The sequence below is a fragment of the Orcinus orca genome, chromosome 13, assembly GCF_937001465.1.
Source record: "Orcinus orca chromosome 13, mOrcOrc1.1, whole genome shotgun sequence".
NCBI lineage: Eukaryota > Metazoa > Chordata > Mammalia > Artiodactyla > Delphinidae > Orcinus > Orcinus orca.
The window spans coordinates 1,961,190-1,976,605 of NC_064571.1; the positions used below are offsets into that span (position 1 = coordinate 1,961,190).

At 54.0% G+C, this 15,416-nt stretch overlaps 1 protein-coding gene across 1 annotated transcript; it reads right to left on the reverse strand.

Annotated features, from left to right (window-relative positions):
- Nucleotides 1-232: 232 nt before the first annotated feature.
- On the reverse strand, nucleotides 233-8,538 carry ECRG4 (ECRG4 augurin precursor). The gene is made up of 4 exons (XM_049696183.1): nucleotides 6,862-8,538; nucleotides 4,947-4,994; nucleotides 2,782-2,939; nucleotides 233-698 (listed from the first exon to the last, which is right to left on the reverse strand). Exons 1-4 carry the CDS (start codon nucleotides 7,271-7,273, stop codon nucleotides 540-542), a joined length of 777 nt encoding a protein of 258 aa, XP_049552140.1. The 5' UTR covers nucleotides 7,274-8,538; the 3' UTR covers nucleotides 233-539.
- Nucleotides 8,539-15,416: the final 6,878 nt, after the last annotated feature.

The following is a 15,416-nucleotide window of genomic DNA, read 5'->3' on the forward strand; positions in this document are numbered from 1 at the left end:
TTTCCTGCCTCACAACATTAAACAGGTCCGCCTCCGGCTCGGGATGTGCACAGCAAATCTGCAAACCCGTGTGGATCCTCAATCCTCCAAAACGTGTTCTGTGACCTTAAATAATTTCCAGCTAAATTTTCTTGCTGTATTTTTATTTTTAATTTGGCATTTAGTGTGGACTGAATTCTAATACATTGAATACACCTGCTCGGTCCCATGGCCTGGGGTGGTGGGGATTCTTGGAGGGGAGGTGCCTCTGAGAAATTGCTTCAACCTCAGAAACGTGCAGGGAAGGAAAACGCTCGCCAGCTCAAGTTTCATCCAAATGAACTCTGAGACCTTTTAACAAAATGCTTTTATTTCTATTTTTTAATGAAATGCATTGTTAGGTATTTGCATGAAATCTCGAAAGGCATTTACGTTCTTTGCTTTAACTCTTCCTTTGTGGCCACAGAAAGCGGGTAGGAAAGATGAGCCGAGACCAGGCGCAGCAGACACAGGCCGGGCGTGGTGCGGAGGCCGCGGCCCCGAGCCCGCCTGAGGGACGGTCAGTAGTCGTCGTAGTTGACGCTGGCTCCGTGCCTGAAGCCATGGGGGCTCCGGGGACCGATCGCAGCGTCCTCATCGTAGTGGCGCTGGTGGTAATCGTAGTAGTCGTGCCCATTCCGACCTCTGTTTAGCCAATAGGTGATGTCATCCTCAAATTTCTGGAGGAAAGAGGATGAGAGGGGATGAACTCAAGGACACCGTTTCCCAGAGCACATCTTACGGACGCTGTTTCTCTGGGATTTTTCTTCAACGATGAACAACCCCTCCTAAGAGTAACTCCTGCCACAAGGACCTACTGTACAGCCCAGGGAGGAATTATATTCCATATCTTGTAATAACTTATAATGGAAAAGAATCTGGAAAAGAATATATGTATAACTGAATCACTTTGCTGTACACCTGAAACTAACACAACATTGTAAATCAACTCTACTTCAATAGAAAACAATAAATAATCATTTTTTTAAAAAAAATAACTTCTGGCTACAGCATCCCTGGGCCAGAGGTCGATACTAACCAGATGGAAAACACCGCTGAAAACTTTTTCCCCCAAAGGAGTACAACCCCTACCCTTGAACACGTCTGTCTGTGAGTTCTAAATATACCCCAGACTTCAACATTTTTCTCTTTTTCAGTAAAGAAAATGGACATCTGCCCAATACAGTAACAGCCGGGCCTGTCCCCAGGCACTGTGCATCTGATGTGGCAGACGCTGACCCCCTCCGCGTCCCACCTGGGCTGCTGCGCAGGCTGCGGGCTTCGTAAACGTGGTGCATGAAACCACATTGCAGCCTCGGGGCAGGGAATTTGGACACGTCTGGTGGTGACACTCTCACCCCTGTTGTGTTGCTCAGACAGGCCTGGATGCAGTGATTCAGGCCACAAACGCTTACCACGTGGCCACGATTCAACCCTCATCCCCGTCTACTCACTGGGCCTGGGGCTGCAGCCTCCTCTGACCCTCCCCCAGGCCCTGCCCTGAAAAGGAAACAGCTGGCTTGTCTCACAATACTGCAGATTTTCCCCTAGTGAAGCAGGCTCATTCCTTGGTTTCTCTCATTTTTTAATCTTGTTTGAGGTTTCGGCTTAACATATTTTTTTTCCAAAAAATTTTAAAAATATTTTATGAAAACAGAAATAATGCAGGGCTTCCCTGGTGGCGCAGTGGCTGAGAGTCCGCCTGCCGATGCAGGGGACACGGGTTCGTGCCCCGGTCCGGGAAGATCCCACGTGCCGCGGAGCGGCTGGGCCCGTGAGCCATGGCTGCTGAGCCTGCGCGTCCGGAGCCTGTGCTCCCCAACGGGAGAGGCCGCGACAGTGAGAGGCCCGCGTACCGCAAAAAAAAAAAAAAAGATGTTTCTGAAGAGTTCAATTTTGTTCGCCTCTTGCAGTATTTTGTATACACCTCCATTCACAATATGAGCCACGAGCCCGTTTGGAAAAACCCTTCCAGCTGCCCCCGTGGGAGATGCCACCCTCCATCCACTCCCTGGCTGGGGCGGTGAGCTGTGGTCTCCACATCAGGACTCACTCAGCACAGCCCTGTCCATCACCCTGCAGACTCGCTCCGGGGCAGCAGAATCTCACACCTTAACTCCGCCGCTGGCTGACCTGTGCCTGGTCCCCGGATGGGAGTCGGTGATGATAAGCAGTCTTTTTCCTTAATCTGGTGAATATGTCCACTCGTGCTACCTGGACACATGAACTGAACCGTACTTCCTGCAAATGCATTGACAAATTTTCCCAAAAACATCTGCAAAGACCCGTCTCTCTTTAAAAGTCGCTTTGCATCTCTTTCCATTATCCTCATGGGTCTTTGCATCGATCTTGCTGTTTCTGACGTTTATTTGAGGCAAAGTTGAAAATGTTTCAGGAGGTGGTGAGTTATTATTAAGGACACCCAGGCAAAACTGACCAGATACATTAAAAGAGTCCCTAAGAAAACCAGATTCTTGATGAATTTAAGTCCCAGCTGCTTTGGGCGGGGATGTCTCTGGAACTCTGCTTCCAAAACCTGATGGGAGAGGTTCCCATTTGGGCATAGTGGGATGGAAAATTCCAGCTAATACCCTTGTGCCTGACGATCATGTGGTCCCATACCTGGCAGCTCTTGACACAGAATGGGGGCTCTGACTTCAGGGCAGATAACAGAACTTAACTCTCTGTGCCCGTTTCCCCAAAGCAGGCCTTCCCACCCCCATCCTGCCCGGCGGGAAGCCAGGCTCCAGCCAGAACACCCACCGCTTCGTCGAAGCCCAAGTACAGGAAGTGCTGGTACCACTGCTGCACCTCGGGCCGCGTGCGGTCCCACAGCTGCCGCTTGAGCCGCCCCGGGCTGCTCAGGAACTCCTTGGCTCTGCTCTCCTGGACGGCCACCGGGGTCGTAGGGGGAGCAGGAGCTGAAACGAGGGGTTCCCCACCCGCAAGTACAGAGAATGAGTCCTTTCCTCCTCGGGGTGAATCGCTCTTCTCCACCGCCCTCCCCGCCCCCACCTGGCAGGAGGCGGTCTTAACTGGCGCATCCTCCCTGCAGGGCGCGGGTACTGTGCGGGCTCCCGCCGTCTGTCCCGGCCTCCGGGGTAGCGAGCCCTCCTGTCCAGGCACAGCCACGTAACAGGCCCAGGGCGGGAACCGAACTCAGCTCCGCCTCTGCAGCCCCTCCCCAGGTCCAGACCCCGGGCCCCAGGCCCTGGTGCTCCCCCTGGGCTCTGCCACGGGGAAACCGTCCGGTGTCCAGTGCCGCTGGCTGCGCGTGCCTTGTCTGCACGAACACGAGCGTGCTGGGATTGCTTAGGGGGCCAGGGGAGAAAGAGCTGGAGCAAGGGTCTGAGCAGGCCGGCCAGCGAGCCCAGCGGAGCAGCGAGTCCTCAAGTCAGGCTGCAGGGTGACCATGAACGCTTCGACCGCCTCTTGATGGGGGTGACCCTCGCTTTCCCACGGCTTCCCCGGACGCCTTTCCATCGCGGACTCAGCTGCAGAAAAGGCCCCGCTTCGGCAGGCGTGCTCGGGGAAGTGCTGGGCCGGCCCTGCTGCCCGGCTCCGAGCCTCTGTGCCCTCATCTTCAACACGGGACTGATGGGCCCGCTTCCCGTTATGGAGGCTGCGCAGGAAAAGGCAGTCAAATGCCCTGTGTCCCTTGGTCACGTGGATAAAGATCAGGCAGCACATTTGTGTTTTCACCTCCTGTTCACCTGTGCATCTCCCTCAGGGCCTGTTACACTGTTCTGTACACAGTAGGTGCTCAATGTGTGTTTCTTGGCTTGAGCTGAACAAAAGCTGAGGATGTACACGGAGGAGTCGTGATCACCTCGGCCGTTGCTCTCCAGGGCCCCCGTCACCCCTGGTGTCCCCGGGAGATGGCTGTCCAGCACAGGGAGGGGAGGGGCCACCTGAGGGGCCTGGGAGGTCGGGGGTGGACCTGGGCCTTGGGAGCAGCTGGAAGAGCCGGGGAAGATGCTGGCAGCTCCCCCAGGAGCCCCTCCCCCGAGAGGGGCCGTGTGTGCTCAACAGGTGTGTGTGGGGGGGTGTCCCCGCGGGGCCACCTGGGAAGCAGGTGCATAAGCGCTGGTGCCCCCCATTGGGGAGCAGACTTCAGCGTCCTGGAGCCCCCGTTAATCCAGGGGAAAGAATAAGTAGTTAAAAATTCACCTCAGAAATGTAGTCTTGGGAGGAGATATGGGGATGTATGCATATGCAGAGCTGATTCACTTTGTTATACAGCAGAAACTAACACCTCATTGTAAAGAAATTATATTCCAATAAAGATGTGAAAAAAAAATGTAGTCTTCATTCTAAGAGAGAGATAACTTGCTAATTTCCAGGTGAAGACGAGTTCTGCGGGAGAATGGCTTTCACAAGCCCACACAATGATCGAACTGATTACAGCGGGCCCGAACTCACCTGCGTGGCTCCCAGACAGTTCTGTTTCTACGACATTTTGCTGCGTTACCATATCTATCAGAGGCCGGTTCTTCACAACAGGTGTCAGTAACAAAACGGTCTTTCTGTTTAACCCTCCCCCAATAGCTAGTGGGATACGGAGGACGCCCATGATACCACTCTGTGCTGCCCCAGAACGGAGGCTGTGTGTGCTCTCGATTCAGGTATGTGCTCTAAGGGGTATCACGATTCTAAAATAAACAGCCTTCAATTAACACTACAGCTCTGTTCCTTTTATTTCTGAGTCCACTCTGACAGCTGTCAGAAAAGCATTAACTGGCAATAATATTTACCTGATGAAATACCGCACCACATCCCCACAGGACGAGCCCTTCGGATCTGCTAACCTTCTACGGAGTAAACACTTTTGATTTTCCAAACACAAGCCTCAGGTGAGGACATCGACATCGCTGTTTCATTGCAGCCTGGTTGAGAACGCAACCCTTATCTGTGTGGGCTATACTTACCTTTCCCTTTCTGAAGCATCAGCTTGAGTTTGTTTCCACTTACGCCACCTAAACGAATGAAAATGGAAATCATTTCAGGGTTGCACTGCGCCCTTAAATTTCTCACATGCAAAAATCCACATTGAAAAAAATCACTTCATACCCCTATGTTGCTTTAGCAACTTGGCAGTATTACATTATTTAATGCTTGTTGCATTTCCTGTTGTGTAGAAAAAGCAATTCAGGCTGCCTGTGGCTCAAACTGGTGACAAGGACCATGGCCGAGCAGGGCACTTTGAGCTACTGGAGACCATCTGAGCTGTTCTCCAGGAAAAGTGACGTTGTCCTTTGAGCACTTCTGTCATAATATTCGGGCAGCCACCTGTCATATGCACCTGCCTGCAGACTTAACTTTTCATGGTACAGTCGATCAACTAGTGTCCCTCCAAATTCATACCCACCCAGAACTTCCGAATGTGAACTTATCTGGAAACAGCATCTTTGCGGACGTAATGAGTTAAGGACCTCGAGGTGATATGATGCCGGGTGTAGGGTGGGCTTTAAATCCAGTGACCGGTGGTGTCCTTATGAGAGGAGGTGAGGCCACAGGGAAGGCAGTCGTGGGAAGACGGAGGCAGAAGTGGAGGTTCTCCACCACAAGTCAAGGCATGGGGCTTAGTGCTCTAAAAGCTCAGCCCCGTTTTGTAACTTGCCCTGATTGTCTTAAAATCAGGCATTATTTGTACCATTTATTGTTGTTTTGATTCAGATCTAAAAGCGTTTCTACACGCTACAAAACGATTTTCATTTGGTGTCCTAAGAACTTTCACATTCCAGCTCAATGATGATAATATTTTAACTGATTCCTATCGCTGCATTCTCGGTATAAACGAAATAAAATACAAGTTCTGAAAAGGACTAGCTTATAGCCGATGCCCACTTGCTGTATTCAGATGTGCTTCTTAAAATGGGAGGAACAAAGAGGGAGGTGATAAAGCACGCGATGGGGAGTGATGGACTGGCCCCCCAGTGGTCCTAGATTAGAACAGCCGTCATCCTCCCCCCACCCCCCTCCCAGGGCTCCTGCTGCCCCCCCGCCCCCAGCCCGCGCTGAACATCCAAAACGCCGAAGCTGAGCACCAAGGGGGTCCTGCCTTTCCACCCCACCGTGCGGCTGCTTTGCGGTGGAAGATGCACCAGCCTCAGGGTGTTGGGCAAGTCACCTCCCGCCCTCCAGCCTCAGCAACTTCGCCGTAGACCTGGGGTCATGACCCCTGCCTCTCAGAGCCCCGAGCCTCAGCGGCGCCCCTTGCCGGCATGAGCCGGGAAGGACGGTAGGAGGGGAGGTGCACTGTCAGGGCAAAACCTCTGATTTCAGGTCGCCCTTCTGCGGTGGGGATGTGGGCTCCCCAGGGTTCAAAAGTCCACACCCCGAACCCGCCGCATTTACGGCGTGTGTGTGAATGCGCGCATTCTGTAGGGAACCGGGATTTTCAACCCATTCACGGAGGGCTCCAAGAAGCCGAGAAAGTTAAGCCTTTCTCGCTTGAGAACTTTTCCCCAGCTGGGAGGTGAGGCCCGCTCGCAGCTCTGCAGACGTGGAACTTGACCGAGCCAAAGCGCCGGCAAGGGAACGCCTGGTGGGCACCCTGGGGATGGCCCTTCGGCTCCGCTCAGCCCCGGGCGCACCACCCGCCTACAGCGCCCACCGCGCCCGGCGCTTCGCGTTCAGCCCGAGGCTTCTCCGCCTCCTTTTCCAAGCTTGCCGCGCACATCCGAGCCCCTGCCCTTGACCCAAGCACGCCACTTCCCACCGCGCAAGGGCGGAACCCAGGACCCCCTGTCAAACCTTGGCCCTTGCCCGGGCTCAGGATGGCCGCCTAGCCCCCACGCCCTCACCGAGCCTCTCCCCGGCGCCCTGGCATCGCCCCCTTACCTGGGCCCACGCACAGCAGCAGGAGCAGAGCCAGCGGTGGCATGACCAGGGCGGCGGGCCGCGCGGAGGAGGCGGCCATGGCTGCAGAGTGCGCTGGAGGGAGATGCGGGCGCCTCGGCTGCCGCTGCGCGGGGAGAGTCAGGCGCGGAGGCACCAGGCGTGGGGGACTGCGCACGGGAGGACCGCGCATAGGGGTACTGGGCGGGCGGTCCCTGCGTCCCTGCCGGGGCGGGACCCGCCGGGCGGGCGCTGTGCCTTGAGGTCCCGGGCCAAGCGTCCGTGCCAAGCCACCGCGCCCCTCTCTCCGGCCGCGGCTCCTCCAAGCCCACGGGGGGGTCCGGGTGCGGGGGCCGCCAAGGACCGCGGGCGAGGGGCAAGCGAGGTCCAGCCGCTCCGGGAGGGGCCGCGGCATCCAGAGAGGGGAGGCCTCCGCCCGGGAAGGGCTGAGGATGCTGTGCCGGATCCCCGCTCAGGCCGCCGGGTCTCGCGCCTACCTGCCCCCCTCCGGTTCGCAGTCCCACGCCCCTCCGCACCGTGCGCCCCGGCCTCCCCAGCCCGCTCCCTCCCGCGCAGGCCTTTGGAATGTCCTGGATTACAGATGCCTTTGGCAGTTCTGTGCTTCGTGCTGGTTTGAACGTCTCCACACTCTGGGTTCAGAGCTGCGTTCCAGGAAAATATCTCACTCCAGACGACCCCGATAGACGACGCTTTTGTTGTTATTTTTATTTTTTTGTGGTACACGGGCCTCTCACTGCTGCGGCCTCTCCCGTTGCGGAGCACAGGCTCCGGACGCGCAGGCTCAGCGGCCATGGCTCACGGGGCCCAGCCGCTCCGCGGCATGTGGGATCTTCCCGGACCGGGGCACGAACCCGAGTACCCTGCATCGGCAGGCGGACTCTCAACCACTGCGCCACCAGAGAAGCCCAGACGAGGCTTTTAGTAACCAGGAGCCGGTGAGCCCATTTGGTATTCTCAGGACGTATTTCACCCTCGTGCGCCCCGGATCCACGCACACTGAAGCGGTACCGCCGTGAGGCCCCGCGAGGACCGAGAGTGCCTTCCCGGGCCCCGGGCCTGTTCGCACACGAGGACTCCTCGCAGGCAGGGCGGCTGCTGAGAACTAACCTCTCTAGGCCTGTCTGCCCCGCGGCCGCTTCCCTTTCTAAACCTTTGCACCCTGACCCAGCTCTCCGCGTGATGCGGTTGGCGCTCTGCAGAAGGAAGCGCGTTTACGCTGAGCCAGCAAAGACGAAAGGACCGAAGGGAAGGCGAGAGGGGCTCTGAGAGAACCCCCAGCCTTGGGCGCACGGGCTTCAAGAGGCGCCAGAGAGAACCCGGAAGGTAACCTGATACTTGCAGTGCTGGCAGGGAAGTGCTTATAAACCCCGGGGAGCTGAGATAGGATGAGAAAAAGCAAAGCAGTGCCTGTCCCTCTGCCCGAGGACAAGAACGTTTATAGCGAGGAGGAAGACCCAAGCAAAGGACTGGCTTCGAACAGGCGTGGACGATACTAACCGTAATCTCTCCCTTATCTTGCGGGGGTCTCCCGGCGCAGTCCAATCCCCAACAGCATTTGCTTCTCCTGTAACACTGAAATTCTCCTCTTCACCGGGGTCCGATCTGAACCCAGTAGCGTTGCCCGTGGGGACAGCAGCCCACCTCCTTGAGTTCCCTCTGGTGGAAACAGGCCTTCGTTTCACACCCTCCCACTGACAGTTGAAAGGAACGTGGCAGTTTTATTTTTTGTTAATTCCAAGACTCCAAGAGGGGGAACCAGTCTGCTTTAATCAGCCCATGCAGTTGTAGGATTTGAAGGTAAAGTAAATACTGATCCTCCTTTTCGTTAGCCTATATTTAAAAAACCCTCAGTTGCTGTTTTAATGTAGGATTGGTTAGAAAAATAAAGGGTCCCACAGAAAATTATTTTACAAGAATTGTCAGTAAGGCGAGAGGAGCGCATGCTGAGAGCTGGGCCCTGCTTCCTCTCCACAGGGAGGGGCGGAGGCGACGCCGCTCAGCAGCACCCCGGAACTGCCCGAATGGCGTCCCTGGGGCCGGCAGAAGCAGCCTGGGCCCCAGCAGGGCAGTGGTGACGTTGCCGGAAGTGGACACCGATGGTGACTCTTCTTCCTGAGCCAAGCTTACTCCTCCAGCCAAGAAGACAAAACTGGTGACCATCTGAGGTAAAGGACCGGTCTGGTAATCACGTAAGGCTTTGGTGTCCACTTGTCTGTTTACACTCTTTACAAAACAAGAATGGTTTCCAGGAGATTTCACAGTTCCCGGGGAAGGGGAACATTACACACCCTAAATAATGGCTGAATTCGCCATCTCTGCCATTAATAGAGACAGTCCCTTTGTGTCAAGTTTTTATGGAAATGTAACATAATATAAAAAAGTGCGGAGATCAAATATACAACATAATGATGGAGAGACCATGTTACCAGCCCTCCGGGAGCCCCTGTGTCCCTTCCAGTCGCCCCTTACCCCACATATAAGTTTAGTTTGAGGCAATCCTCTTTTAAAAACACTTCACTGGTATTTTATTTTCATTTCCTTAAAACGAACAAAACTCAAAATACAAAGACTTTCGATTACCGGTAGGAAGATACTAACGATAAAAAGAAGGGTTAAAGGGGTCAGATTCATGACTACCAATTGAATCCAATTTAATTCAGTATCAATAGCTGTTTCTCAAATGCTCAGCGGACATCCCTGTAGACAATCTTCCAGAGTGAAATGTCTTTGGCTCCCGTGTTCGTGTGCCTTACACAGTGTCAGTAACATTTATTGCCGCGGAAAAGGCACACAGAGCATCGTGTCCGCCTGTCCCAGTCTTTTGTCCGCTTCCATCCATGCCAGGTCTCTGGTTGCTTGGGTCCTACTCACTGGGGTTTCTCTCTGTCTCTCTCTCTCCTGCACAAACATGGGAGGGTTCACTTGCAGGGAGGGCGTGGGAGAAAGGGGACTGTGATGGGGCCCAGGGCCATTACTGCCGCTTCGGTGAGAGGTTCGAGGTGTGATGAAACCCCCCATGTTTATTCACAGGAAAGCAGGGGTCAGTAGCAGGAGCAGCCCCGTGCCTTCCCGGGGGCTGCCAAGCTCAGGTGCGCGGCTGGAGATGCTGTGCCGGTTCCCACGTCCAGCTTCCTTTCCACTTGTTCACTTGTTCACCTGTATTTACTTATAAAATGAGGCACCATGAAAAGTCCTTTTCTTCCTATTTACTTAAATTCGCCATCCCCTTTCTCCCTCTACTAATGCTGGTCTAGTCCTTATTCCTTATTCCACCGTTTCTCACACTCGGTCTCAAAATCCCAAGGCGCTTGTTCAGGCAGGTTCCTGGGCCACACTCCCTGGAACTGTGACCCACTTGATCTTGAGGGAAGCTCGGGGCTCTGCGTCCTGCTGCCCTCGGCTTCCACTCCGCCGAGGTTGTCCACTGACACGCCTACATGTGGCCTGTCTTGCAGGAGGGGCCCGGGGTAGGTCCTGCAGGGAGGCTCAGGGCTCCCAGAAGAGTATCCCAAGATCAGCTGTTCCAACAGACAAGAAGACGAAGCTGCCAGCACCTTAAGGTCTTGGCCTGGAAGCTGACCTGAGTTAATGCCACCATATTCGCTTGATGGAAGCAGTCACAGAGCCGACCATCCAGGGGGCCTTCAGGGCGACGCCAAAGGTCCCATTTCTCAGTGGGGGGGACATCAAAGGTTGTGTGGCTGTCTTTAACCCACTACACTCAGCCACCTTTCAAGGTCAAGCTTAGATGCTGCCTACTCCAGGAAGTCTTTCTTGCTTCCCCCTTTGGGCCAGGAGCATATTTTCCTCTGAATTCCTCCAAGCCTATGTTCCCCATGAAGGTTTCCCCATTCTACCTTATTTTTCTTTGAGCTCCTCAAATTGTTTGTTCCCTTTTTTACGACCCCATAAAACTGACACGCAATAAATATTGCATGAATAAATGTTGCCATCTAAAAGTGAATCTGTAGTTACACAGATCTTGTACAAATGAGATCATTTCATACGTCTTTAAGTTTGATATTAGAAAAGTACATGTTTTAGCTAACGAAAACTCACAGCAGCCCAAGAATAGTGATAAGGAAGGACCCCTGAGTACAGACCCTCCCCGAAGGCCAGCGTAGAAACTGCTGACATTGCAGGACTGGCAACTGCAGGGTTAATCTTCACGCTCAGCGGTGGGTTCTCAAAACTCCTCTCCTGTTTATTAAGCAAAGTCCCACGTTGGAATTTTAATACCTCCTGCCATTTCAAATAACTAACTGAAGCCAAAGACAGTGAAAGCAGGAGTTTCCGTTCCACCTAAAAAAATAATGAGAGGCACAAAGTCCTTATTATGCATAGCTCTGCTCATGGAAGGCTCGGTGAGCAGGGCTCTGGGAGGAGCCAGGGACCCACAGGCAAACGAGGTCTTAGGGATGTGACCCTGAAGGCAGACATGGCCCTTGGTGATGGTGTCCTGCAGGCAGACGTTGTCCTCGGCGCAGGTGAGCACAGATCCCTAGCCCCGGGTGTACAGACAGCAATGGTCTTCGGATCCCTAAGGGGCGTCTGGTGAAAAGAGATGATGCTACTAAAACAGACCCGCACGTTAAATGGGGCCAGTTTCCAGTCTCTCCACACCTTAAAATTTCCAGCATTTTAACCAGAACTCTCCTGAAAGCTGAGGAGACCCCAGAGACTCAGCGTGGACTGCCGCGGTTTAAGGTAGCGTAGCTGCCCGCAGCAGAACAAGCCCTTGTGAACCCTGCCTGAAGTCCTTTGCCCTGTGGGGCGGGGAGCACGCAGATCCTCAGCATAAAACCCAGAGCAGCGGCTCCACCACCCGGACGCAAAGGATGGTGTAATAGTTGGGGCTGTGCTGCTCCAGGCGTGAGGGGTCCCAGCCTCGGGCACCAAGGCCAAGGCCAGAGGGCTGCTGTCAGAGCCAGGTCCTGGCTCCACGCTGGGTGGCCAGGAACCAGATGAGGCCTGCCATCGCCTGGCACAGATGGGGCCACAGTACCGACAGGGCCACAAGCACCACCGTGATCCTTCCTTAATGACTGACTCAAAGTCGTCCTTTCAACTTTGACAGACACCTTGAATCCCAAAGAGGTGGGATGGGGTCTTGCCGCGGCCTCGTTCCTGCAGTCATGGGTCATCAGTGACGGAGCCCGGCTGGGGTCTCTTTGGGGCTACCCGATTGAAGCATCAGCACCCACTTGGTCCACGGAGCTCCCCCAGATCGCTGGCGCTGTTGTAATTGCCTTTTGTTTCTGGTGGTGTTGCGTTTCATTATACATTGAGGTTGTGAATTACTGAGTGCAGAATTTTAAGACAGCGGTATGGGTAGAGTGAAAGTGTGATTCAAACTAGCTCCCTCCAGCCCCGACGAGAGCATCCCAGATTCACTCATTCGGCTAGGGCAGTGTACTTCCAAGACTCTGCACTCAAGTACAAATATGTTTGAGGGGGTAATAACAGTGAAAGATCCTCCCTTCACGGAGACGGAGAGCTGCAACGGTACCATCACGGGCACGCATTCTGTCCACTCCAAGGACGTAGGCACCTGTTAGGTACAAAGGGTGGCCCAGGGAGGCAAAGCCTACAACTAAATGGTGCTTTCAGATTTCCGAGTCCTGCCCAGGTCCCGCAAGGCGGGCAGGAGCGCCTCCCCCATTTTACAGATTAGGAACCTGGGGCGTCAGAGGTTGTGACTTGGCGGTCAGCAGTTTGCCGATTCAGCCCGGCGCACTTCCGTTCCTCTGGTCTGTTGGCATCCTCAGGTGGCCCAGAGACAAGAGGCCGTGCTGGGTGCCGTCCGTGGGGAAGTGTGAAGTCCGATTCTGGGCTGTTTGAAAGCTGTCTCAGAACTGGCATTTTAAGGGCCCCAAACAGTCAAGATTCCTAGCATTAGAAACAAGAATGATACAGCTTTATATAACTGATTGATGGTTTATAAACACCTTCACGTACAGTTCATCATTTCAAACTCGTGGGTCAGAGGTGAGGTCATTCTCTTCTGCCAAAGACCTGTCTCTTCATCTTCAGATTCTGCTCGAGAATCTCGTCTCACCTGAGATATTTATGCAGGAAATTTCCTTTTATCTTTGAGGGGTATAATGCTTATTTAGATCATCTTGGCATGCTAGTTTCAAATCCTTTAGGTATTTCCTTTGCGACATTTAGTCTTTGCTCTATTTTTTCTCCCGCGTGTGTGCGCGCACATGTGTGTGTGTGCGTGCGTGCACGTGCGTGTGTGTGTTACACGGGGAGGGAGGTAGTTTTAAGTCATTTTTCGTGTTGCATCGGTCAGACCCTCCAGCTCGGGATGTGTACCCCTGAGTCACTGTTTACAGCCTCCTCAGGACCTCATCCGTGGAGGACTGCCTGCGGGTGCAGGAAAGGGGCGGGGTGGCCCTGGGCGCTGGGGCGGCTCCAGGACTCCGGGGGAGGGTTTTGTCGCAGAGGGGGGCCCCAATGGCCCTTTTCCACTAGTCTTGTCTCTACTTGAAAGGTCCTGGGAGCAGGGGAGCTCTGACCCCGGCAGGGGTGACAGCGGTCACAAGGCGTGGCCGCACGACGACACCCACCCCCATCCCAGACCACAGTGGGTGAGCGCAGTGACCTTCCCTCCATCTGGTAGCCCCAGGGCACCAGTCAGTGAAGTAAAGAATTTATCGGAGCCCCGCTCCCTATCATGCAACCTCTGAGTTACCTTTATTTTAATTTTTGTATTGAAGTACACTTGATTTACCACGTGGTGTTAGTTTCTGGTGTACAGCAAAGTGATTCAGTTATACACACATACATATATATATTCTTTTTCATATTCTTTTTCATTATGGTTTATTACAGGATTCTGAGTAGAGTTCCCTGTGCTCTACCGTGGGTCCTTGTTGTTTATCTATTTTATAGCCAATAGTTTGTGTCTGCTGCAGCAACACGCGTGGACCTAGAGATGATCTCATCCTAAGTGAACTAACTCAGACAGAGACAAATACCTGCTGAGTTACTTACATATAACTTTCTCCAGCTACCCCAAGCCTAAAAACGGAGGCTAATAACACCTACATTCCCTCCTGACTGCACAGGGGTGCAGCTGAAGAAGAAGCAGCAGCACACAGTTCAAGTGTGCAGTTCAAAGCGTTCTGACGAAAGTATACAGCTGTGTAGGCAGCACGCAGTCCCGGTAAAGCGTGTTCCCCTCAGCCCCGTGGGGTCCCTGCGCCGCCCCAGCCTCCCCTCCCCTGCCCTCTGGCCACCAGTGGCCTGCTTTCCACCACAAAACACGTGCATCTGCCTTTTCTAGAATCCACGCGAATGGAAGCCTGCAGTACACACGGCATCGGGCTCCCTTCACGAAGCATCGTGTTTTTAACTTGTCCGTGTTGTTTTGTGTATCAGGACTGTGTTCCTTTTCATTTGTGAGATTTATATATATGTGGGTTGGAATATTCCTTGATGTTTTTGGTTTTCAACCGATGAAATGATGACCGTGTCAGTGGCATATTGGATAAAAGACCGCAGAAAGCCTGGACCAACCAGAACTGGCTCTGCAGCCCAGACCAGGATGAAGCCCCATCTCGCCACGTGCAGGGAAGCGCTGCCCCGTCTGACACTGACGCTTCTCTTTCTACCTGCGTCTACCAACAACTCCCTGCTCCGCTCCAAACACGTGTGCCTCCTCTGAGGTGACCTGCTCTCCAGGTGTCGGTTGGTGACCCCAGGAGTGGACAGTGGATTCCAGTCCCTTCCCTGGGACACTTGGACGTGTGTCAGGGGCAGCACGGCTCAGTGTGGCCCAGGCTCTGCTGGGGGATATGGGGAGCAACAGCTGGGCCCGTGTTCGCCACGTGCAGAGCGTGTCCACAGCCGTGGAGGGAGCACGGGGATGAGACACGGGCACCCAGAGCTCCGCCGGGTCCACCACCTTCCCAGGCCTCTGTGACGCGCCACAATCTTCCCAACGAATCCAAGTCCTGGCTTTAGTGAGCTCAGTAGGACTTTGTCACTTTAGACCCAAAGTCGCCTGATACACAGAAATTTCCAGAGACAGGCGGCTCCTGACTCAACACGGACCCTGAAATGGTGTGAAAGTGACAGTGCCTGCCCCACAGAGAGTTCTCTGTTAGGGTTCATGTCATTGCACTTGGGCCAAAACGGCTGTGCACTTCCCTCTTACTCCCACCAGGCTGGCAGCGGACAGGGTGCAGATGCCCCGACTCTCAGGCAGTGCTGGAAGCTGCCGGGCAGGGAAGGGAGCCCATAGCATTAACAAGAAGCAACAAGCTCGGTGCTCTGTGACCACCAGAGGGGTGAGATAGGGAGGGTGGGAGGGAGACGCGAGAGGGAGGGGATATGGGGATATATGTATACATATAGCTGATTCACTTTGTTAGACAGCAGAAACTAACACAGCATTGTAAAGCAATTACACTCCAATAAAGATGTTAAAAAAAGAAAAAGAAAGAAGCAGCAGCAACAAGGCTCTCACCTGAATGCTGGGGCATTCGTGTGATTTAACATTAAAGCACTTTGTGCCCATGGGAGGG

What these genes read in the sequence shown, in the direction of transcription:
- ECRG4 (XM_049696183.1), bottom strand. Translation starts at nt 7,273, where the DNA reads ATGCCGCGGCCCCTCCCGGAGCGGCTGGACCTCGCTTGCCCCTCGCCC. An exon ending in GATGCTTCAGAAAGGGAAAG is followed by an intron (nt 2,940 to 4,946) that starts GTAAGTATAGCC and finishes CCCTCGTTTCAG; the next exon opens with CTCCTGCTCCCCCTACGACC. An exon ending in ACTTGGGCTTCGACGAAGCG is followed by an intron (nt 699 to 2,781) that starts GTGGGTGTTCTG and finishes TCTTTCCTCCAG; the next exon opens with AAATTTGAGGATGACATCAC.